Source organism: Meles meles, chromosome 1 (assembly GCF_922984935.1).
Source record: "Meles meles chromosome 1, mMelMel3.1 paternal haplotype, whole genome shotgun sequence".
Taxonomy (NCBI): Eukaryota; Metazoa; Chordata; class Mammalia; order Carnivora; family Mustelidae; genus Meles; species Meles meles.
This window is the reverse complement of record NC_060066.1, coordinates 3,011,326-3,036,048: the sequence shown is the minus strand read 5'-3', so window position 1 is coordinate 3,036,048 and position 24,723 is coordinate 3,011,326. Positions and strand designations below refer to the sequence as shown.

At 55.6% G+C, this 24,723-nt stretch overlaps 1 protein-coding gene across 26 annotated transcripts in view; it reads right to left on the bottom strand.

Moving 5' to 3' along the window:
* The window catches only part of PTK2 (protein tyrosine kinase 2), a 245,726-nt gene that overhangs the window by 6,733 nt on the left and 214,270 nt on the right, over nt 1-24,723 (bottom strand). For 15 of the 26 annotated variants that reach the window (XM_046001796.1, XM_046001805.1, XM_046001597.1 and 12 more), the window contains 7 exons: nt 23,008-23,094; nt 19,914-20,051; nt 18,818-18,949; nt 7,660-7,722; nt 3,975-4,014; nt 3,544-3,650; nt 74-82 (listed from right to left, as the gene is read on the bottom strand). In XM_046001796.1, coding sequence (XP_045857752.1) covers nt 74-82; nt 3,544-3,650; nt 3,975-4,014; nt 7,660-7,722; nt 18,818-18,949; nt 19,914-20,051; nt 23,008-23,094 — 576 coding nt within the window. The remainder of the gene's footprint in view (nt 1-73; nt 83-3,543; nt 3,651-3,974; nt 4,015-7,659; nt 7,723-18,817; nt 18,950-19,913; nt 20,052-23,007; nt 23,095-24,723) is intronic. The other 11 variants (XM_046001701.1, XM_046001632.1, XM_046001665.1 and 8 more) reach the window with 3 other exon arrangements.

The window sequence follows — 24,723 nt, the reverse complement described above, 5'->3', positions numbered from 1 at the left end:
TTCTGCCCCAGAGTCACATGCAGAGCACCAGGAGTGAAGGAGTGGGACAGACACACAGACATCATGTGCTTACCCTCCATGGCTATTGTTGAACGGGAGGTGAGGAAAAGTTAGAGAAATTTATCAGAGAAAGGGAAAAAAGAAAACCAGTATTAATAAAGGCAGCAGACAAACCCCACAAAAACACATGAGCAGAACCAAAAGGAGCGAGCCTGAGCCTGCCTGGGAGCCAGCCCTCGGCTCCCTGGTCATCCAGGCACCATGGCTGGGTGCTCGGTCCAGGGTGCCGGCGCCCTGCCACATGCCATGCTTGTCTTCAGGAAGTAAATGACGAAAACAATACGCAAAGCCTCAGAGGGACAACCCAGCGGCCATGCGAGAAGCAAGCATGAGGGGTCCTCAGAGAGAAGAGGCCTTGAGATGCGCTTGACATGCCTGGGAACTGCCCGTCCGGCTTCTGGGCCACCAGGAGGGACTGTCCCACCCCTGCTCCCCGCACCCAGCCCCTGGCGTCCTCGGAAGCAGGCTTTGCCATTAGTTATCGCGCAATAATCAAGATCCCTGGCTTCGGGCTGAGTGTGTAAAGGCATTAGGAGCTTAGTTTAAAAACAAAAACAGAACAAAGAAAACAACCCTTCTTTTGAGCCAAGTCTTACGTTTTGGGCTCCTTTATTTCAAACTTAGAAGTTTAATGTTTTTTCCTCTACAGCTTCCACCAAGACCATCCTGTCGTAACTTAAAAGACCAAGTTAACTGGGGAAAGGCGGCTCTCTTGCCCCCTCCTCGACTCTGCCTGAAACAGGTGTAGCCTTTGGTGTAGGAGTTCAGCAGAATCTTAAATGTCAAGTCCAACCTTGACAGTGAGCGTCCCTGCATTAGAAAGAGGGAGATCACTCCTAACCACTTCGCTCACGAGAGGACATCCCCGTCTCTCCCTTTCTCTGCCGAGAGTCACACACAGCCCTGTGACGAACTCGGCACAATGTGCCACTTCAGGCTGGCCCAACACAGAGGCCCGGCTTCCGCAACAGGTGCCACGGGCGGGGCTCCATCAGGAAGATCCGCGGCCATTCGGGGCTCCCGGAGGCAAAGGCTGCCGTATGCTAACCTATTTAAAGCTTCTGTTCTTCCGTGTGCCCTGGGCCCAATCAAGGCGGCCACAGAAGCTGTCCCAGTGCCTCCAGCCACCGTGCACAGTAACACCCCCAAACCCAAAGCGTAGTTTCCTGTTTCCTACGGCTTGCCGACTTGGAGGCTCCTTGGCAGGCAGCTGGGGTAGAGTGCCACGCCCCGGAGACACCCACAGCTCCAACCGCTTAGGCGGTGCTTCAGGCCTCAAACAATCCAGAAGTGAGACAAAGCCACCAAGGAGAAACCCAGATGGGCTTCTGATTAATGTTATCTGGATGAACTCGAGTCACGCCTAGAGATGAGCACGTCTGTGTTAAAGCAGTATTGTTCTTTGAGGCTGGAGTCAGTGAGCTCTACTGAACAGAAGGGTAAGAAAGAACCAGAGACACAGACTTCCTACTTACGGGTATTGTTATTGTTAGGTAGGCTCCACACGCAGCGTGGAGCCCCAGGAATTTACGACCCTCAGATCAAGAGTCCGACACGTAACCACCGAGTCACCCAGGCACCTCTGCTTCATACTTATTATTAAAGAAAATTTTGCTTAATACGTTTTAGGGGGCAACTGGGTGGCTCAGCTGGTTAAGCGTCTGCCTTCTGCTCAGGTCATAATCCCAGAGTCCTGGGATCGAGTCCCACATTGGGCTCCAGCTCCACGGGGAGTCTGCTTCTCCCTCTGACCTTCTCCCCTCTCATGCTCTCTCTCTTGCTCTTTCTAAATAAATAAAATCTAAAAAAAATACATTTTAAGTAAGCACGCTATGTCCATCGTGATTTCTCCTTGCTTAACACCCTCCTTGAGGGCATTTTCCAATTGCATTCATTCTTGCTATTACAAACCTAACGGCAAACATACGTCAGATTCTAAGCCGGTATCCGAGCTGTTTCGCAAGTTAGTTTTTCCTTGTGGGCCAAGCCATTTTGAAAATTTGCTCTTGTGGCTCATGTAAATGACAAACTTCATTAACCTAATTTCTCCCTCTTCCCTTTTTAAACGTATGCAAAGAAACCCCATTAGGAAGGGCCACATCCCCCCTTGCTCCCCCGAGCTGGGGGCCACCAGATGCCAGGCCCCAGGCCGAGCTCCAAGACCAGCGCTCTGGTTTCCAGGGGGACTGACCAGTGGCACTCAGAGCAGGGGTGCCTCTGGCCCAGTGGGGCCTGGGCTGCGTCCCTGAGGGGGCAGCTGGGTCTAGCCAAGGCCAGCCCGTTCACCCCCTGCTCACCACCCCTCTGGGTCAGAGATGGCGTTTCTCTCTGCCTGGGGCTTCCTCTCTTCTCTCTGGGAACTCCCAGCCAGCTCGCTAAATGCTGGCTCAGCTAGGGAGCCTATAACCTTGACTCTGCCCTTTAACCTCTGTGAACCCGGCTGTCTCCTGTGAAAAGTGGAAACGATATTGCAACCATCCATCCTGTGAGGCTAATGCGAGGACAGGTCGGTCACAGCGTCGCAGCACCTGGTACAGGGAGGGCACTCCAGGAGCTGGGTTATTAGTGAAACAAAGTTTCTCTTAACTGATAACATGGTTACCAGAATTTAAGACCCAATCCGCTGCAGGAGGCACCTTTCTAACCGTCCTCTAAGAAAAAAAAGCTGCCAATTAAACCAACACGTCACCCTGATTTTAGAGATACTAAGATGTACAAAAAAGGTCTATCAGAATTAGGAAACAAGACATATTTTGAGAAGTGACTGATCTCTCCAGGAAGAGTAGAGAGATCCTCTCATTAAACGGGCACGAGAGAGAACCCTTGCCTTTGCTTCTCGTGGAGGAGAGCTGCTTCCGAGGGACCCAGAGGCCAACACGGCAGGGGCTGGTGGAGGCCGGGGTGGGGGGGCAGCCCGGAGCCCTGACAGGCCCCCCCGTGACACACAGCAGGACGGCGCTCCCGAGGCGAGGAGCAGCTGGGGCCGCCCACGCCTGAGCCGCAAGTGCCCTCTCCGAGGCGCGCCTGTCCCCAGGGCTGGCTGCACGCGGTCCACATTGCCACTCCCAACGGCGTCCTCGCCCAGGCGGCACATGGTGGCCGTTTCCCACCAAGCCCTACTGACACACTTAAGAGACAAAGTGAGCCTGCAGAAGTGCTCGTTTCCCAGGCGCCTGGATTTACTACAGCTGTCCCAGCACCTTATTCCCAAAGAACATTCTGTCTGATAAGAGGAAACCCTATCTAGAAGTTGGGCTCTGACTGAGGCCCGAGACTCTATCACGTGAGTGAAAACCAGGCAGGTCAGGCTCCCGTCAAGCTTGTCCCTGACTCTCGGAGGGGTGCGGAGCCCGAGCAGGCCGACGCCTGGGACCCATAGCGGCGTCACTCTGCTCCTTCCGTCCCAGCGCTGGTTCCCCATCACCGACCCCAGGGCGAGAGGCCCCACAGAGCCCTGAGCAGAGCTCGGGCTCAGATGCCTACCTTGACGCCCTCGTTGTAACTGTCCCCAGGGCTGCTGAGGCTGGCGAGGCTGCCCAGGTGACCGGGGGCCCCAGGCCGTGGCGGTTTCTTTGGCGGAGCTGCGGGATCTGGTGAAAGGGAGCATCCGTTGAGCGCTGCGCGATCACACGCGGACAAACACCCACCTCGACGCCCAGCACGAGTCCCGTTACCGCAGACACACTCCTCTCAGGGCACGCTACCGAGGCGTTCCTGATGTGTTAGAGCAGGGAGTTCTGTTCTCTAATATTCCAGCCATCGGCTGAGCTCGGTAAACATCAGACTTGCTTTGGCCCGTGGAGGGAAAAGTGTTAAAAAATCACGAGGTGTTCCAATGCTAAGAAACTCCACACGTTTAAAACCTGCTCCCTCTAAATTATAAAAGCTTCTTGATAATTCGCTTCTTCACTTACCTGGCTTCCCCACAGGCTGGTAGATGTGTTGGTTTCCAGTCTGCGGGAAAAGAAACGCTCGGTGACCCCACCAGCACGCACTACAGGGCACGGCCTCCCCTCCCCTTCCATCCCCTCGCCCATGTGTGCGAGGTGCTGGGCTCAAAGACCGACACGATGGGGGCTGCCTTCGAGGCCTCCCCGGGGGTGGGGGTTTAAAACCGCGAGAATGCCAGCAGGTGTGGGAAGAGGCTGTGACGGGAGCAAGTGTGGGATGATATGGGAACGGGGACAGGAGTCGTCCCAGGCAATTTAGAATTTCCTTTAAAAAAAATGACACCCATGGATGCCTTCCGTTCCCGTCCCAGGAGCGCGACATCCGGGCCTCTGCAGCGTCTGCGTCCTTTGTTCGGGAAGCGGCCTCACAGCCTCCCGGATGTTCTCACAGGGAGGGGTGCAGCCGGGGACAGTGATAATGGGCGCCTCGGTGGCACTGCGGCATTCCGGATGCCTACGTCGTCGCTCTCGTCAAGCCCGTGTGCAGCAGGACCTGCTGTGGCAGCCCCGTCCGTTCGGGAACAAGCCACAGGCCCGCCGACTTGTTCCCGTTTGGGATCGAGCCAAAGCGCCAGCCCTGGATTTCCACCGCGGGGGCAGGACAAAGGCTGTCCCACCGAAAGCCGCTCTGCCGCGGGCCATCCTGGCTGCGCTCTGCAAACAACCTATTCTAGGGCAACTAAAGGGAAAGAAGTCTCTTTAGAACCACATTCTAGGGGCTCAGTCATTAAGTGCCTTTAGATCAGGTCAGGATCCCGGAGTTCTGGGATCGAGCCCCACATCAGGCTCCCTGCTCAGTGGGGAGCTGCTTCTCCCTCTCCTGCTGCTCCCTCTCCTGCTTGAGCTCCCTCTCTCTGTCAAATAAATAAATAAATAAAATCTAAACAAAAGAAAACATACTCTACTTCTGAAGAGACTTACCTTGCTTAATTTAAAATAATAAACTAGCTAAAAAGATATATATTTTCAGGTGCTCTACTTTCTGCCGGGAAGAGACGCACTTCTGGAAACGGCGAAGACGGAGCAGCGCACATGGTGAAAACCGCTCCCCGCCCGGAAGTGCACGAGCTGTCCCCTCACTTTCACAGCCGAGCTTCGAGGCTCCCAGATGCTCAGAGCTGGCTCGTGTGAAGGATGAGGGCTTCTCACCGCCGACTTTGTGCAGCTCTCCCCAGTCAGCCTAGCCAACCCAACAGTTACCGAACACCTGCCCTGTTCCGGACACAGAGCAAGCGCCCCCACCCCTGCCCGTGGAGCGGCCACTGTAACACAGGCAGCGACACAGTGACAGCAAGTGCACATGGCAGCACGTGGCCAAGTCCGGTGGCAAAGGGACACGGGGCGGGGTGGGAGGGGAGGACACGGCAGGTCTCGGTGGGAAGATCAGGCCTTCTGAGAACGTGACCTTGGCACACACCGGGTGGGGGAGTTGCGTGGGGGAAGCCACGAAGAAATCTGGGAGGAGAGTGGCCCAGAGACAGGGGTCCCCCAGGAGGGGCAACCAGCATGGGAGGAACCGTGGCCAGGGGAGCTGGAGGGTGAGTGGGGCAGGAGAACCCCAGGAAACGTGGCCAAACCCCAGGAGCGGAGCAGCCCGTGAGCTGTGTTGCGCTCACTGATCCAGGCGGTAAAATGCACACATTTAAAAAGGCTTCAAACACAAAGCATTTTCTGGTTGATACCCAGGTTACAAGAAAATTCAACTAACTAGAAAATTCTGTCGTAAGGACATTTTGGATTGATTCAGCACGATGCACTGTTGGGCCATTCCACAGGTCGCTCTGGGAGGGAAGGCGCGGGCGAGTCCCTACTTGCGGAAGTCTGACGGATGACTGCGCAGTCAGGTGTGTCCTGTCCTGCGGCCTATTGAGCCCTGGACCTCAGACAAGACTAAGTTTGAGGTAGGCAAGAGCTAGTGAACAAGCCATAATAACTGGCTACTGGAACCTGACCGCATCAACTTGCGCGAAAAGCAGAAACTATTTGGATTTCCAAAATAACATGCACGTGGACAGCAGGTTCGCCTTGTGACGACCCCCCGGCCCCATCCAGTGTATGAGGCATTTTATCGGCCTCAGCCAACAAGTCAGAAAACCAAAGCCCCGAACAGGCTTCTTCCTGAAGCCACGGCACGTTTTCCAAGTGCTAAGCTGGAGCATTTCAAGAAGCGGGCCAAGTCAGACTGTTAGCGCAATTTAGCACAGGACGGAGAGGGAAGAGGGGAACGGTCACACTGTGTCACTGGCCTCCCGGAAGGAAGCGACCACAACCTGAGCCACACCCCATGTGGGGAGCCATCGTGCTCGCCAGTGCACAGGCTGGGGTCTGGCACGGAGACAGGTCACCTTGAGCAAGTTTTCCACAAGCCTCAGTTTACCCCTTTGTCGGGTGTGGATGGCAACAGGCCTGGGTCTCAGGGAGGCGGCATGAGGACAGCACTCAGCACAGCTCCTTGCAGCACTAAGTACTTTCTCGTCAGCACTAAGCACTCCCGCTGCTGCCTCGGCCTGGGGACAAGACCGCAAGCAGACCTGTCCCGCGTTGTCCGCTCCAGAGCATTTCTCTAGAACCTTCTATCCATGTCTGATTCACTCCCTGATTCTCCCAGTCCATGCGCTTTCTGGGGGCCTGCTATGTGCCACGCCCTGGAACACACCCTGGAAAGGGTGTTAGAAAATACGCTTTTCTAACAGAACATCCCAGCCCCTTGACTGGGGTTTACCTTCACACTGAGGCTCAGTTGTACCCAGTGAGGACGACCACCGTTCACCTTTTCGATCTAAGGAAGGAGCTGTGTGTGTGTGGAACGTTCGATGGCAGGTGATGGGACTTCGTGCTCATGAACCAGAGCCCACCTCACCAGCACACTCTGACAGGAGGGGTCAGATCCCCCCGTGCTGGTGACCAAGCACACCCTCTGGGGGCCAGGTCTCAGGGCCAGCTGGACTGCACAGCACGGGTCACAGAAACTCCCGGTAGGTCACCCCACGTGGTGCATCTCGGGGCTGGGTGAGGACCCAGCCTTGGGCACACATGCGCGAGTGTTTGGAAATACACCCGGAAGCCCAGGGAGGGGACGCTTTATCTCCACAGCCCTGTCACTTGGCAGCTCGGCCTCTCTGCTGTCCTGGGCAACTTCTTTACACGTTGAGAGAAATCTGCTTGTATTTTACTCAAACTCCTGCTGATGGGAATCTTAATGAAACAATTTAAACTATTCTCCCTAAAAGATTAGGGAATATTTCTAGCAGGCTTTAAACATATTTTAAATAACCATAAGCCAGCTCTTTAAAGAGAATTTCAGGCACTTCCCCCTACAACACACTGAAGGAAAAAAAAACCCTGCACAAGCGTCCTGTGACCGTGGAAGTGTAGTAGCACACACTGAGAGTGCAAACATGGAGGGAAGGACAGCTTACACACGCCAGCAGCACGCACGCGGGTTTCTGGAGAGCACAGAGCCCGGGGAGCGTCGCACCGGGCTGTGCACGACAGCTTCCAACGATCTGGGCTAAAATGTTCGCTTTACTTAAAGAACGGATTCGTGGGTTCCAGGCTACGAAGGTGAGCGAGTGTGGGTATCTCATACACAAAGTGATGCCCCCCGGCCATCCTGGCGAGTCCCAGCGAGAACTCGGCCGCTGCTTACCGGGCCCTGGAGGCTTCCGTCCTCCCTGTCAATACTGCCTCGAGAGAGCCGGACGTCAGGTTTCTAAAGCAGAGAAAACAAAACCAGACAGTTTCACTCCTGGTTGGAGAATCACGGACATATTCTGCATTCGGTTCCTTCCTCAAACAACATCATCATCCCCCGAATAAGCACGGTTGAAAGTTCCCCAGTTTCAGAAAACTCCTCAAACCCCACGATGACAAACCCAGGTCTGTTGCCCCGGGCAAAGCCACATGTGCAGAGCAAAGAGGAGGGCCCTGCGGCCACACGCAGCCCAGGAAAGCCTGTCTTCTCCGCTCCTCCTAGCACCGCACAGGGTTTCTCCTTGACAGAGAGACCTCCACCCCAGGTGCCGCTTCCTGGCAGAGTGGGGCTCGTCTGTCCTTGGCTGTGTGGCCGAAGCAGCGCAGTCCGGTCACGCACCACTCCCTTTCCCAGCCTGCCGCGTCCACGATTCAGAAACCACGCTGCTAAAGCTGGATTTACCATGAGTAAGAGTATGCGAATTTCACGAACCCTCTACAGACCAAGGAGGTTACGTGCTGGCATGGTACAGCGCGTGTTAGAAGGTCCGTTTCTCCTGAAGCCCAGGATGTGCGGTGGCCCCCGCCTGCCCGACACCGGCTGCACCGCCACGCGGACTCCCGCCTCCCCTTTGCCCGTGCGCTCTGGCCCCAGACCCCTTCTCAGGGGGCACTTCCCAAGGCCTCTCCAGACAGGACGGCTCCTTTCTCGGTCTTTGCCAGTCTGCTGAACCTCACTGATTCCCCTCTGTGGCAGGAACCCCGCAGTAATCACCTCCGTCATTCGACGGAGAACGTCTCGAAGTCTGATTTGTCCTGTCCACCCTACACCCGTAAGGGCCCGGCACTGAGCACGGAGGACAGAACCCACAAGCGCTGGCGGGTGGCGGCGTAGTGGGGTGGGGGGAAGTGGTGAGAAAGCAATGAGCTTCATCTGCCTTCTTAGAAACGTCTGTTTACAAAAATGAAACCATGCCACAGAATTTTCCATCCTTCATGTAACATCATATCGTGGGAATTGGTCAAAACCAGGTTAATAAGCTGCAGTCCCCGCTCCCCGCCCGGCGTGAGGGCTGTCACACACGGAAACGGACAGTGAGCTGAACGGGCTCTGGCGTCAGGCAGCCTGGGGTCGGCTCAGGCTCCGGCCCTTGCAAAGCTGAGTGACCTGGGCCTTAGCTTCTTCCGCTTCGAAACAGCGCAGTCATGGGAGCCGCTGCCCGGGCCTCACGGGAGGACCAGATGAATGAACACGGCAGACTAAACCGGCACCACAGAGAGGGTCACATGAAGGAAACAGTTCTGCCTGCTGAATGCCGCGGCCCTTTGCAAAATTTCCACTGTGTAAATACGCTGTGGATGTACCTCTGTGCGGCAACATTTGACGACGTCCCTGACTACTTCCCTAGCGCGGGTTTCTAAGGATGGAATTCCTGAGTCAGAGGGTTCGAGCATCTGACAAATCCCGGCTCGAGCTGCCCAGCGGGCGCCTGTCTGGGGTTACCTTTAACCGAGGCTCCCTCCGGGCCTGCACCGCTGCGCTGCCATTGAAAACGTAGCCAGTTCAAGAAACAAAATACGGTATAGATGTGCGCTCCGTTCTTGTACATTAGAACACTTCTGCTTCTTCGCACCGGATGCCAGGCCCCGGGAGGACGGAGGCCTTGGGCTGTCGACTTCCCCCACTGTCTCTGTGACTGGGTAGGAACAGGACCCGCAGGTGGGAGGAAATGCAGCCCCTGCACGACTGACCGTGAACAGTGGCCCTGCCCCTTGGGCAAGGCATCCAACCTCTCCAAACCCATCATTTCTCAGCTGGAAAAGGGTAGGCTGCCTTGTACAGTGACTATAAAGACTAAGTACGTGCTTGGGACAGTCACATGAGTACTGGACATTCAGTAAGCACTTGCTCAAGGAACGCCGTAGTCAAAATGCAAGGGAGAAAAGAGGTTTCATAGCCGAGGAACTCCCAGCTCAGAAGGCAGAACTACAGGCCCACGGCGGGGCTACCGCGTGGGGCTCCCGACAGCGCGGGAAAGCAGGTATCGCAGAGGGTGGTCTGTGTGGTCTCCCGGCAGCGATCCAACTTGTGTCTATACCACTCTCTGGCGGATTAAGCCTGCAGCAGCGTTAGGTCTGAAACACCGTGTACATACTTGAATTAAAAGACACTTTGTTGCTAAAACATACCAACCACATCACTGCCCCTTCCTTGCACGGGACGGTCTCTCCAGAGCCTGTGAAGCTGACGGCATCTCGCCCACAGAACTGCCTCCAAAGCCAGCGTCTGTCCTCTCAAACCCTGCTGCCGCCGTGCCGACTTGGGCCATGGAAGGTTCTAGATCCTCTGTTGTCTTTCCCATCTTCACAGCCTCCATCTCTGGGAAGCGCGTTCTCTGCTCCTCCCTGCGTGGCACCTCCTCAGCCGTGAGTTTGAGCTGAGATCGTGGCAGTGCAGTCCCGCGTCCCGGCTCCGCTTGGGGCTCTGGTTCTCCTGCCGCTGGCACCACGTCTGCGGGGACACCCTCCGCGGACGCCCTGAGCCCCTCCACCCTCCAGGGGGTGATCCCCTTCCTCCAAACTCCTGTCACTGTTCACATTTTGGCCTCTTCCCATGAACCACAAATGTTCTTCACGACATCTAGGACGATGCGTCCTTCCCACAAGGTTTTCAGCCGGCTTTGCCCAGCTCCACCGGAGGACTCCCTATCCATGGCCACTATGACCTTCTTAAATAAGACGACTTGACCGTGGCCGCTACTCCTCGATCTCCTGGCCACAGATCCGCCTAAACCTGCGCGTCCATCCCCATCAGAGCTCCTCGTGACAGGTGCACCGCCGGTGAGCGGTCCTATTTCAAAACGGATCTTTTCTTCCAGGCAGGAGGTCTCAAGAGTGGGCTTGAAACACTCGGTGAGTCCTGCTGTAAGCAGATGGCGGTCGCGCAGGCTTTCTCGCTCCGTTGACAGAGCTCAGGCAGAAAGATTCCGTGTGATTCCGCAGGGCCTAGGACTTCCAGAACGGCCTGTGAGCACCGGCCTCATCTTACCCTCACCAGCTGCGGGAGCCCTAACAAGGGGTCAGCCTGCCCTTTGAGGCTTTAAAGCCAGCCACCGACTTCTCTCCAGCTGCCGATGTCCTGGATGGCGTCTCCTCCCCGTACAAGGCTGTTTCGTCTACACGGGACGCCTGTTGCTTGGTGCAGCCGCCTTCGTGAGTGAGCTGAGTCCTGCACGGACACGGTTTGGAGATGACCCCTTCCCTGCAGCCTCAGGCACCGCTGCCAGCTTCTGGCTGCTCCCCTACGGCTTCCTCACCTCTCCCAGGTCCTGGAGCTGACGAGCGCGCAGGCCTTGTTCTGGGGGAGGCTCTGGTTCGAGAGATAGCTGTTCCTGCTGTGATCTTCTACCCAGACCAGAGCCACGCTCTCTGTGTCGGCAAGAAGGCCGTTTAGCTTACTTACCAGCTGGGTATCCCAGAGAAGCTCGTGTGATTTCCTTCCAGAACTTCTCCTTTGCGTTCGCGATGTGGCTGTGGGTGCAGGAGGCCTGGCCTGCCGCCTGTCTGGGTTTCCATCGCCTTCTCGTGACGCTTGGTCGCTTCTAGCTTTCCGACTTACAGTGGGATGTGGGACTTTTCCTTTCCCCTGAACAGAGCAGGGCCCTGTGGGGTTATTAACTGCCTAATCTCCATGCTGTTGTCTCAGGAACAGGGCTATGGAGGAGAGGGAGAGAGAGATGCGGGATGGCCGGTCCCCGGAGCGGCCAGCAGAGACCATGTTTACGAAGTCCACCAGCTCCCGTGGGTGCGGCTCATGGCTGGCAACTACACTTGTACTCACAGGTCACAGATGGGGACCGTCACAGTAAGCCTCGTGACGACGAGAACGTCTGAAGCTCTATGAGAACCACCACAATATGACACGAGACACGAAATGAGCAAACGCCGTGGGGAAAACAGCACCAACAGACTTGCTCCGCGCAGGCTTGGCCACAAGCCCTCAGCACGCGAAGAGCGCAGCGTCTGGGATAGAAGAGGAACAGCCGTAGCTGCCTGAGGCACGGTGAGGTGTGGCCAATCAGGGAACAGTTAGTTAGTGAGTACTCGTAACTGTAGGGATATATATATGTATACATACATATATCTATTTTAAAGATTTTATTGATTTATTTGACAGACAGAGATCACAAGCAGGCAGAGAGGCAGGCAGAGAGAGAGGAGGAAGGAGACTCCCTGCTGAGCAGAGAGCCCGATGCGAGGCTCGATCCCAGGACCCCGAGATCATGACCTGAGCCGAAGGCAGAGGCTTTAACGCACTGAGCCACCCAGGTGCCCTGGAAACAGATATTTTTAAAACTTTGTTTATTTAAGGAAGCTCTACGCTTAATGTGGGGCTTAAACCCACGACCCAGAGATCACGTACGCTCTTCTGAATGAGCCGGCCAGACACCCTGAACTGCACGAAATGCTTTACTTTTTTACTTAAACAAAAGCAAATGACATTTACTGTCACAGAATTGGGGCTGTGTTTCATGCATTTACATGAATTATCTATTTCCATAGAAACCAAATGAGATGACTTATTTTTCCGACTCACAGTAACTCCCTCACATTAAAACTTACCCCAGGACGGGATTTTGATTTTAAAATGAGAAAGCCTGCCTCTATAAAGTCCACTTGTGTGCTATGAACGGAAATATTTAAGCCTTTTCCTCACATGGTCGACACAGCCTGAGAGATGAGGGTCAGCTCGGGGAACTCAGGGAGCCAGAGTCAGCCCGTCTGAGAGACGCAGTTCTGTTACTGGTGCTGTTCCTGGAGAAAACGAAACCTTCTTGTCCCTCTTACAGTACCGTAGACTTGGAGACAGCAATATGAAAAGAGGAAACTGATACTTGAAATCTTACACAAACAGAGCACAAACGTCAAGAATGTCTGGGGCTACCTGGGGCGCCCCCCATCAGGCAGGCCTTCTCCCTCCCTTCCTTAGCTCAGGTATAACGTACACAGGCAAGTGCACAAATCCTGAGTGTACGAGCTCAGTGCACTCCTAGAAACGCGTGCGCCCACCCAACACCGCGGACCCCGCAGCGGGCTCCAGCCGAGATCTGACTCCGCCGCACGAGGGGACCGATCCGACCGCACCCCAGAGAGCGCACGCAAGTGGACTGCGTCATGTGCACGGCCCTGTGCCTGGCGTCTCCGGCGGACATCACCTCTGTGAGCCCCCGCCCCGCGGACGTGTGCTGGGGTTCGCCCCGTTCTACTGTCCTGCGGTACCGCTGTGTCACTGACTGAGTGTGTGGGAGCGGGCGGGTGGGTTATTTCCAGCTCCTGGTACCGAGAGCAGCAGCGCTGTGAGCTCTGTGTTGTGTGGCCTGTGTGCCACGTCCCCGTGGGCAGCCGGTGAGGGTGAAGGCGCTGCTTCAGGTCCTGGGACATGGCAGCCCACAGTCGCTCACGGCCATCACTCTAGAAACTTCAAACGTGAGGCTTTCCAAAGTCCCTTCTCCTTGGATGTGGCCGACGCAAGGAACATAGGAGGGATGCGGCCTGGCTCAGGAGAAGCCGGCCAGAGGCGGTCTTGTGACCCTGTCCTTGCCGCCCACCATCCCGAGTGCCCTGTCCTGGCATTCATCATTCATTCAGACTGACTGGGTCTGTGTGACAGGAGAAACAGCTTCAACACTCATTTCCTTTTCCGGACCACACCGCAGGCTTTATGTAGAGAGAACTTTCTCACGTTAACATTAAATCCTGTCTTGTACACCGTGCCATGTTCGACTACTGTGCGCACCGGAAGGGAGATCAACGGGGACCCAAGTCTGTCTGGCAGTAGGGCCCGACGGGAAGGCACGTGCTCTGAACAGACTGAGGGGCCAGCCGGCGTGGGACAGCTCATGAGGTGGGGGGCTTGCTGGCACATAGCCGTCTCAGAGAGCTCACGAGCGGCTTGGGGAGCGGGGCCGGCATGAGGAACAAGAGCCGTAGGTCAGGGCCGCAGGTCAGGGCCGCGTGGCCTTGGGCAAGCGGCAGCATGGGGACACGTGGGGATGTCCCGACTCCCCAGAGCATTCAAGGAAAGGTAGCCACCGGAACTGAGAGCAGTCCTCACACTCAGTGCTGAGTCCTAACAATGGAAGGTTAGATCCACAGCTGCTGAGTCTCAACTACTAGAAAAAATCTGGGCAATATTCCTGACAAAGCAACTTGGAAGATAATCTTCCCAACAAATCTACAGGCCCTCTGGCAGGGTGCAGAAGCTTATCCTGCGGAAGGGAACAGCGGTGCTGTGCCCAGCGTGGCCTGAGGACCAGTGAGCATCAGGGACGGTGTGTCACCAGGTCATAATGAGACAAGCAGAAGGCAAGCATCTTTAGAAAGTTCTAGAGCAACTTGAAATAGTAATTTTTAGCCTTGTTGGAGTTCATAAAAACAATCTGGCTCATATTTCACATATGTTTAAACAAACTTTCTTTAAAAAAAAACAAACTTTTTTCTACTAATTGCCTTTTGTTTTATGAGGGTATCACGTTTACAGTGGTTTAGGAAAAAACCCAGAAACTGACCCTTCCTCACTGACAGGCTCCCTTTTGCCCCCAGACTCCACATCCTGGGAGAACGCGTGGGTCTGGCCAAAGCAGAGGCTTTGTTACCTAGCTGCTAAAAATAAGCCTCTAATGGGAGCTCTACCAACAGCAAAAAGGAATTATGGATTATTTGTAACAACCAGCAAATCTCCCATCCAAGTACTACCCAGGCCCGACCCTGCTTAGCTTCCGAGATCAGACGAGATCGGGCGCGTTCAGGGTGGTATGGCCGTAGACACAACCAGCAAATCTAATAGAAGCGATGCTTCCCTGCAGAGCCCCCGAAAGCGGCTCACTCTCTCACTGAGTCTGCTACGTTAGTTTTCGGTGCGGAGCGGCGGGAGGGCACTCTGGGACGGCCTTTGGGAACTCTGCAGGATGCGGGATAGGATCTAGGAGTTCAGAGTGTCAGCAGCGCAGCTCGCACAGACACTATGGAGAACAAGCTGGGAGACAGAGACAGGCCCTTGGAGAAGTACCGTGAATTCCCTACGCGCCCACCTGTATACGAGCTACACATCTTAATCCTCGACCCAGCCCCGGGAGAAAAGTATTACCTACGCTTTATAGAGAATGTAATTATGTTATAGATTAACAGATTAATAAATGAAACGAGAGAGATTAAGCAACTTATATGGGGTCATAATAACTAGGAATTTTAATTCTCATTTGGCTGACTCCGGAGTCTGGATTCTTTCTCGTCACGCCTTCTTGAGAAGGAGAGTCCAAGCCAGGACCGATCACTCTGAGTGCCAACGTGTGGTGTGCCCACTGTTTCCCCGCCACCTCCCATGTCCCTGGCCCCTGGCTCCCCCCAGCCCGCCATGGCCTAAGGCGTCCTGTGTTGTCTGCCCCTCTCCGCGCGCCCTGGTGGTCTTTCTGTGCTCAGGCGTCCTTGGGCCTGTGTGCTTGGCGTGCTGGCTTCCTGGAATGTCTTCCCCAGATGTCCCTGGACTGACCCTTGCTGGGCCCTCGAGCTACTCAGCCCTCCCCAAAGGCTGCGTGAGCTGGGCCTCCCCTCCTGTGCCCAGTCCTCTCTATCACAGTCGGGGCTCTGCCCGGTACTCCCGCTCGGAGGAGGCCCCCGTCGCAACTACGCACTTGCCCTCAGACCTACCACCTACAAGGCCTACCCTGCGAAGATCCGAATCGAAGACGGGGTAGGGGTTATCCAACCGCCCTGTGACCCTGGTACTGATTTGATCTTGAAGCCACAACGACAACAGGTAAGTCATTCTCACTCACGGAGAGCAATACGAAATTCTAATGGGAACAGTGACACACGCCACGACCTTAAAAGAATGACCAATTATGCCTTAAGCAGGGACTGACTCTGGAATGAGGGGCTGGCCCAAACCCAAGCAAAATGTCCCACATTATTCCTCGTGTCAATGTCCTCACGAGTTTTTCTTAAAAAACAAACAAACAAACAAACAAAAAAACCCTACCAAAAACCCTAAATACCTAACAGGAAAAGTATTACAGACAACATCTTTAAAAAGAAAAGCAGGCGAGGACCTATTCAGGATAAAAGTCTGCGAGGGACGCTTCAGAAGAGGAACATGATGTTATGAGGCACGTAACAAACACTGAAAATGAAAAAAGGAAATGCTTTTTAAAAAGACACACGTAGTCAGTTACGCCTCAAAATGGGGCAAAAAGCAACAGAAAATCCGAGGAAATCCAAGTTCACGTGCTGGGTACTGGAAAATACAAGAGCAGCGTCTAGAAATCACGCGCACACGACAGCGCGCATGCGACCGCCTCGCTCGGCGGAAGCGACGGCAGAAGAGCCCAGGCAGGCACCTGGCAGGGAAGGGGACGCGCACTTAAAAACACCGCGAGCAGTAGAGGAGGCCGGGACAAACCCCGGGGAAGGTCCTGAGCTCCGGAGACATGCCCACTGGGGATGCCACAGCGCCCAGGCCGTCCCGCAGGCGAGGTCCGGTGCACCAGAGCCCCGGGGGCCCCTCCATGCAGCTTCGCAAGTGGACTTCAAACACCATCTGCAAGCTGTGTGCGGTCCTGGAAACGTCCTGTGCATGGGGCGTGGGGTCCACGGACTCACACATTTATCGAAGGCACCAAACCGTACCCGGCCCGGGCCTGTTCGTGCACTGCACGGAAACCATGTCCACGACAAGAGAAAGCCCCCCAGCGAGCCAGCCGGGTCCCGAAACCACACAGAAGACGGGGTCGGCACTGAGCTCGGGAGCTGCATCCCACTGCTACAGTCTGTTAGGGCCGGTGGGGATTTCGAGAACGGTCTCCTGACCCGTGTCGTTAGTCAGGCTCATCCTCTGGCAGTGGCCCTCCCTGGACTTGTCTGCCCTGCAGATTCCAATGGCTCCTTCAGCCTTGGCTCGACCTATCTGGCCGCTGGCACTGCCCTTGACCCCTGGCTGCGCGTGGTGCGCCAGCAGGCGAGCAGCACGGCCGGCCCGCTGCGGCTCAGAGACAGCGCCCGGGTCACACGTGGTCGGTCGTACACAAGGTGACGGTATTCAGATACCTCAGCTCCAGTCTGGAGAATCTGTAAATACTGACTTTTGAAATCCCACGTCAGTGCAGGCAACGGGCCGTGTGGACGAATGTCTGAGAAGGGCCAGGGACCAGGCATTCAGGCAGCCCAGAGCGGCTCCGGGCGGACCCGTCAGACTCTTGTGGGGACAAGCAGCTCCGTCCGCAGCTCGCCCTGCGTCGCCGTCAGCTTCGGTTTCAATCACGGAGATTCTCGAGAGTTTGAAACTTCTGTTCGAAAGGCAATCCCTCAGAGTGGCTGTCCACGTTTCATAGCCCACTGTGGGGAAGACACGGGAGTACCCCCGCACGATGCTGCCTCACACCTCGAGGGCGTGGACGGTGCGGCAGCCAGGACGGACCCCGCGCAGGTCTCCAGGCTGCTCCCGGCTCTGTCACACGCTAGCTGGGCGACAGCGGGAATCTTCTCCGCCATAAAACGAGGGTGATACACGGACTGGGCACGCTCCTTTTTATCCTCGTTTCCAAAATTTACAAAGCACCGATGATCAAAAATTTAATTTAGTTTAGTTTACTTTTCATTTGATCTTGCATTTGAAGCAAGTGACTCTCACGGCAGAACCCGGCCCGAGCTGAGGGGAGGTCTGTATTTACACCCGTGCATGAGAGCGTTCGTGCTCTGCTGCATGAACACGGGCACTCTTACCTCTGCGACGCTCCTGGAACATGACCTCGCCCGTGGCACGCACACCACACTACGCCGGTTTTCTAAAGTAAAAAAAATACTGAATTCTGAAGCAAAAAACCTTCAAGAATTTCAGGTATAGGATTCCCGACCCCCCTCTTCCTTATGGGGTGGCTGTGTGGACAGGCTGACTTCACTTATGAAAAATACGTCGGACGGCGACCCGCACCATGGCAGACGTCAGCTCGGATCCGAGGCGTTCAGCTGTGAGCGGGTGTGTGCCGAGGACGCGTGCACCAGTCCTGCCCGGCAGTCACCGGGCACCTGTGCCGTCTGCGGGCCTCCCGGCATGCTGCACGCTCCCGTGTGCGGAGCCCAGAGGCTTGTGCGCTGAGCCCAGCACACTCTGTGGAGGACACTGGCCTCCCCGACAGTGAAAACGGGTTTCCCCGAGCCTGCGTGTTTAATTCTCCACAATTAAAAAGAAAATGAGAGCCACACAAAGGATGAAGTCAGGGTCGCACGTTCATGAATGGTGCGGGTCGAAACCGCTGTGGTCTAACGCCGTTCACTGCTGCTTTCAGTGTGTCCGTGCCTGGAAGGCTGTGAGCGAGCTGAGAACTGTCCCCCACCCTCGCTCCAGTCCCTCAGCGCACAGCTGGACGCAGACACGTCTTCGGGGAAGTTTATGAACTGAAGCACGAGGGAGCGGCTGGGGATGACCCAAGGAAAGGTAACGATTCGTGAATTTGTGGCCACGGTGGGCGTCCCGGCTCGGTCCCGTCATCCTTTTCAGGCTACTCCAGGGGGACTGATCTAGCCGCGTGGGCGGACGGGGGCGTGCGCTGTGAGGCTGAGGGTGCAGAAGTGCTTGGCAGGGAGCCGGGAGTCCAAAGGGCCCTCGTGTCAAGCTCACACGGAGACCGCTCTGCCTCACCACTTCCTCTGCCGCAGGAGACTCCGCAGCGGGCGTGGACGCGGGCCACCCACATACGCGTGGGGGAGGCGCCCGTCGGACCACAGGACGGGGAATGCCGTGAAGGAGGGCCTGGTGCCGGGACGCCTGGTTACACGCGCTGCGGGAACGAGATGCGAGCGGACGCTTGCGGGGAAGCTGCTTCTGCGACACCACAGAGTTGTCACACCTCCGAGCCCGTGATGCGGCTACTCAAATCTTAGAAATCTGGCCAGAAAAAATCCCAGAAAAGCCAATAACCTCGGATCACACGTGTTTGGCACCGGATGGAGAAGGCTGTGCCTGTTCTGAAAAAGACCAGCTCTGCCCATCACCTGCAGTATGGAGATGCCGGCAGAGCTCCCCAAGCGGATGACACCCCAATGACTAGAAACACAATTACCAGAAACCTCTCCTCTTTTTCCAGCCAGCGCTGATCTTCCTCCATCTCCTGCTGCTGCCGCATCAGCCGCTCCTCCATCAGGTGGGCCGGCAACACCTGCCCGATCCCACGCAGGTCCAGGGCCGCCGAGTCCTGGGGGCGGATGGTGAGAGAGCGCATCATTCTCAGGCTACCTCGGATGCCCTTACTGTTTCCTGCGCTTTTCCAAAAACAAACAAATGAAAAACTGGACAGCTAAACAGCAAGGGTGGTGGAAACAGGGTCACTCAGACTCTACTCAGGGGAGCGACTTGCCGGAAGGCTGCGAGAGAGCAGCGGCCGAGCACCTCTAACAAGTACAAGTCCCTCGGCTCACAGCTCCGCGTGCGGGATTTATTCTCGAGAAATAATCCAGGGCCCCGGGGCGGCTCGGTTGGCTAAGCAGCTGACTTTGGATGGGGCTGTGGTCTCGGGGGCCGGGGGTCCAGCCCCGCATCAGGCCCCTGCTTGTGTGCACGCGTTCTCTCTCTCTCTCTCAAAAGAATGGATACAAATCTTTAAAAAGAAAGAAAGAAAGACAGGATCTGAGGAGATCCTCAGGAGTGCGGAGAAGGTGCCGCTGGCTGCCGTGAAGAACCGAACACAGTCCGGGCTGGAACGGAAGGAAGATTAAGCTCAGTCTGCACGCGTCGCGGAGCACGGGCAAGTGTCAGATATACAAGGTCAAAGGCGTGAGTGGCAGACTACAGGTGCTCCGGGAGTCAAAGAAACCACATTTACGGCAAAGGAGGGGTTTCTCGGTGTACCAGGTAAATCTGGTAGGGATGAACACGGCCCCCAGAGCGGGAGGCTGTCCCCCGCCCCTTCCCGAGAATCGCCACATGCCCACACTAACGATGTGCGACCGGGCGCGTGGCCTTGCAGGCGGGTGGGCTAATGATGGCGGCGTCTCTGTTCCAGTAAAAAGGATTCACAGAACCGGGAACAATTCGAGATGCAGCGCCTTGATTTTAGAATTCGGTCGTCAAAACGAGTAACTCCTAGGATTCAGAAATAAAAAGTACTATAGACAAAGCTTCATCAGCTAACAACAGAAGCCCAAGAACATGCAGATTACCTCCACGCTGGGCTGCCACATTGATATCTCCTGCGCTCTGTGATTCCAGGAATCCGTCTGGTCCAAGAGAGATGCCTGGCCCGGGTAGATGCTGCCAGCCATGGCCGTGACCCCATGGGAACCAGGATAGCCAGAGACCTGCGAATGTCGAGCAGCACAGTCATGCTTTCCACGCACAAGGGAGTGACTCAAATGATAGAGAACACCGCGCCAACAGGACAGTGGTGCCCACAGATGTCCACGTGTGGATCCCCAGAGCCTCTGGCTATGGGAGCTTACACGGCAGAGGGACTTCCCATGGGCAGTTGTAAATTAGGCACCTAGAGATGGGGAGATGACCCTGGCTCATTGGTGTGGACCTAACGTGCAGCTTCCTTACCCGCACAAGGGGGAGAAGGGGAGATAGGCTACTGCAGCGTGGTCGGAGGGATAGGGCACTGCTGGTTTTGAAGGGGGAAGGGTCATGGCCAAGGGATACAGGGGGCCTCTGGAAGGTGGTAAAGGCAAGGAAATGGATTCTCAACGAAAGAAAGGTAATCCATGGAGGCTGTGTAATTAAGTAGTGCAAATATACACCAGGAAGTCAGAAGTCATTTACTTTGAAACTCTGCCCCCTGGATGCCACAGCACCAGGGGCCACGAACAAGGCTCAGTGGACGCTGCTCTAGAGCGCCCCCGTCTAACGAACTCGGGCTGGCGAGAGACGCAGGCGATGTGCTCCCACCGTGATCACCGCGGCAGAGAAAAGAGCTCAGAAGGTGCACAGGGAGAAAAATTGCAAAGCAGAAGGAAAATGAGAGGAGTTCGTTACATGGCTTCCCCCCTCAATCACGAGGGGCAGGGGCAGAATCAGTTTCCGTAACTCACTGGGCTAGGGCCGGAGGGCGAGGGTGTTTGGTTAATTCCTTAACAAGATAAAGCACAGCCAGAGCCAGTATTTCCAAACACTAACACGTTCTTCAACAGAGACTTTGTGCACTTATCAGGTCTCTAGGCATTGTTTATACCAAAACTGCACACTGACAATACATCATTAATAAACTTTCAAATAAGATGTATAGCTGGTTCTCACAGTTTACTAGAATCAAAGTATTTCAATAAAAATTCTACTGAACACAAAATGTCGTATCACTACTGTTTTTGGTCAGAAGGCCTACACTATCGCCAGACAACTTTGAGGAATTTGCGCAACAGAGACCGTTCAGGTATCCTGCGGCGGCTTTCTATGGAACACCGACCCTGTGAAAGGATCGATGAGCATTTTCGGCTAAGAAGGAGCATGAAATAGCACCAGGCGATGTCCTGTAGTCCTTCTCAGTTACCAGATACGGAAACTTGGGGCCTGGGAGAGCGGAATCATTCCTCTGCCTGCTGAAAACAGGGATGCTTTCATGCAGCCACTGAATCCTTACTCTGTTCTACACACTGTTCTGGGCACTTGAAGTAGAGACAAGCCACTGTCCTCACGGGCCTCCGCTCCAGGGGGCAGGACCGACAGCCGCACACGGACACACACCAGAGCCCGTGGTGGAAGGGACACGGGCCAGTGAGCCCCGGGTGAGGGCCGAGGGCCCGCGGAGGCCTGCCTTCTGTCTCATCAGCAGATGCTGCCGCGCTTTCTCTAAACACGTCTGGGGGCCCAGTGACTCATGCCTCCTCCGGGCAAGTGGGGCTCAGAGCAGTGTCTCCCGAAACAGGGCTCTCAGTCACGCAGGTCACCTTGGGGTGCCTGTTCACAGCGTGACGCCCGGGCCCCCCTTCAGGATGGGTACAGTGGGATCTGGAGGCAGCGGAGCAGGGAAGGGCTGCCGCGGACCCGATTTCAGTGTCCGGAGGCAATACCACCTCTCTGGAGCGGAACGGCCCGCACGCTCTCCCTGGGACCCTACACCGCGAGGCGCTTGTCCATACGGATCTAAGAGGCCTGGATTTAAATCACAGCTGGGAAGCACATAGAGGAATAAAAATGCTTTCATGTGACCCTCAGCAACCCCGTGAAGGAGGCACGGTAAGCTTCTCTTTCTGCTCTTCCTGTCGAAGGAGACGGCATTAAGGGAACTTTCAGCTACTCCCTCTCGGGACAAGGACCCAGGCGCTCCCCGTTGCTTGTTTTGTGCCTCACTCACTCAGTTAAGGGCTTCCCCCTCAAGGCTGGTTGTCGTAACCTAGTCAGCCAGCGATGAGCATCAGCCCGGGACACAATGCGCGGCTTCACCAGAGCCACAGCCGAAACGAACCCAAGAAGCGATTTATTTCCTGGAAGTGATCTGGCCGATTCTCCAAACAACACGACTATGGGGACACAATCTGTGGTGTGCGCGCACACACACACACGCACTGGACGGCTGAAAGTTGTGACTTGCTGACACCCACACCCTCGTCGGGACGTCACCACCACGTCACACCTGCACCAGCCGCTGAGCACACGAGAGGACACCCTGACCATCCGCTTATCTCCAAGTCCAGAACACGTAACACCAACAGCTGGGACTAGTCGGGGCGCGGCTGTGCCGGGCAGCAGGCGACTGACGGGAGGGGAGGGGACCCTCCAGGGCCACAGACAAGCTCTGTCTTGGTGTGGTGCGGGGGACACGTGTGTACACGGCTGTCAGAACACGTGTGCATTTGCTCTAAGTGAATTATACCTCCCAAAGGCAAACACTCCCCCTCAAAGCTGAAACATTACTGACTTTGCTTCTGGTCCTCCTCGCTCAAGGACGGTCGCGTCTGTCTGATAAGCGGTCTGCCTGCAAGTCTGGCACCGTCCACACCTGGCCAATACGGCATCTTGTCTGGTTTTTCAGGTAAATTTGAATGTTATTCTTGCCTTCCAGAAACACCACCCTGTTCATTACTGGCTCTTCGCCCCACACGTCTCCTGAACGGAGGACAGAAATGGGGACGGGGCACCCGCCCTTGCTGCTTTAAGGCCGAGGGGCCGATGACACAGCCTCCACTTAGACGGCCAGTAGGTACGTCACTCTCTTAGCTTTCTACGTACAGAAAGAAAGAACAGAAATATCTCCAGGGTCCCTCCCCACCCGCAAGCATGAAGAACAGAAGGCAGGGCCTCAGTCTGTCACGACGGACGTACCTGATAGTGATTGGTCTGTACCATGTGCTGAGGACTGGGGTAAAATCCTTCGCTGGACCTTGGACTGGGGTAACCGGGTCTGCTGGGCTGTGAACACATCAACAGAACATCACAGGAGTGAGTACTGTGAACATTTTGTTCAATATCTGCTTTACTGAAAATAACAGAAAACGGTACTTTTCTCTAAAAGACTTTAGCTGGAAAGAACGATAAAGAGCGTCCAAGCACTTCGGTGGGGGAAACAGTCCTTCCCACAAATGTCTGGGACAGCAGGGCACCCCCATGTCAAAACAGACGCTGGACCCCTTCCCCACAGCACACACACGGATTAACTCAAGGTGGATCAGGGAGCTGAGCGGAAGAGGCGAGGCTGTAAACTCGTGAGAACGGGCACGTCTTTGCAAGCCTGGGTAGGCGATGGCTTCGTAGACAGGACCCCAAAAGCTCAGTCAGTGAGAACGAGAAAGGCATGTTATACATCACCCAAACTAAACGTTTGTCCTGTGAATGGCACCACCAAGACAGAGGCCACAGAACGGAGCAGAGACTGTGCACGTCATGTGTGGGAGTCGTAACCAGAACCTACAAAACCTCTTGCAGCTCCACAGCAACACGACACACGATCCGCACCGACAGTGGGCAAGGACTTGAGCAGACGGGAGGGGGGCCGGTCGATGGCCAACAAGATGTGCGGTGGCTCGGGCGCCGGGAAGAGCCGATCGGGAGGCTTTCCGAGCAGGGGGCTCATCGGGCTCTACGGCTTCCTGGCCGTGGGACAGTGGACAAGCCAGGCAACCGACTGGTTTCTGCTTCTATCAGCCGGGAGCTGAGCTACAGGGACCGGAAGTCACCTCCAGCCTAAAATCCTCAATCCGTTTCTCACCTACGTGAACTTAAGGTTCACAGCAGAAGAATGTTTTAGTCTGAAACAGAAGTGAAGCCCACAAAATCTTCCAAGCCTGACAGATTCACCAGAGCCCAAACCCACTATTCTGCCGCCGAACGAAGACCAGACTAAAGGGAGATGGACTGAGGGGTCAACAAGCCCAGGGGAGGCAAGAAACACCTCGGAGCCCCTGGCTCTTCCCAAAGACGCACATGGTCCTGGAGAAACACACGCTTCGCTGGAGTGAAGTCCTGAGCAAGTCCGTGTGGCCGGGAGGAGTCTCAGTCCCCAGCTCTGCTCACGCGGTCCCCGCCGCCGGTCCTTTAAGTCTTCTGTGGCGATTTCCTGAAATCTCGTGGTTTCTGCCACCCAACGTAGTGCCCCTGCTCTGGTGCGTCTGCGACCCCGACTCGGATCGTGGCTGTCTCCATCTGCTCTTGCCCGGTTACCACAGACCTGCACCATCTCTGAGGCCGGGAGCGCACCCCCAGCCCTTGGGCCGACACTTCGGCAGCCCAGACGCGGCTCACCCCAAACTCACCCAAATATGACCATGGATCCCCAGGACACCTGGAAACAGGCAAGAGACATCAAGGGGGTGTCATAGGCTTTACCCTGTGTTCTAGGGTGGCAATTTCCACAGTATTTTCCATGAAACCAAGGGGACCACCTTCAGATTTATATATATATATATATTTTTTTAAGATTTTGTTTACTTGACAGATCACAAGGAGGCAGAGAGGCAGGCAGAGGCAGAGGAGGAAGCAGGCTCCCTGCTGAGCAGAGAACCCGATGTGGGGCTTGATCCCAGGACCCTGAGATCATGACCT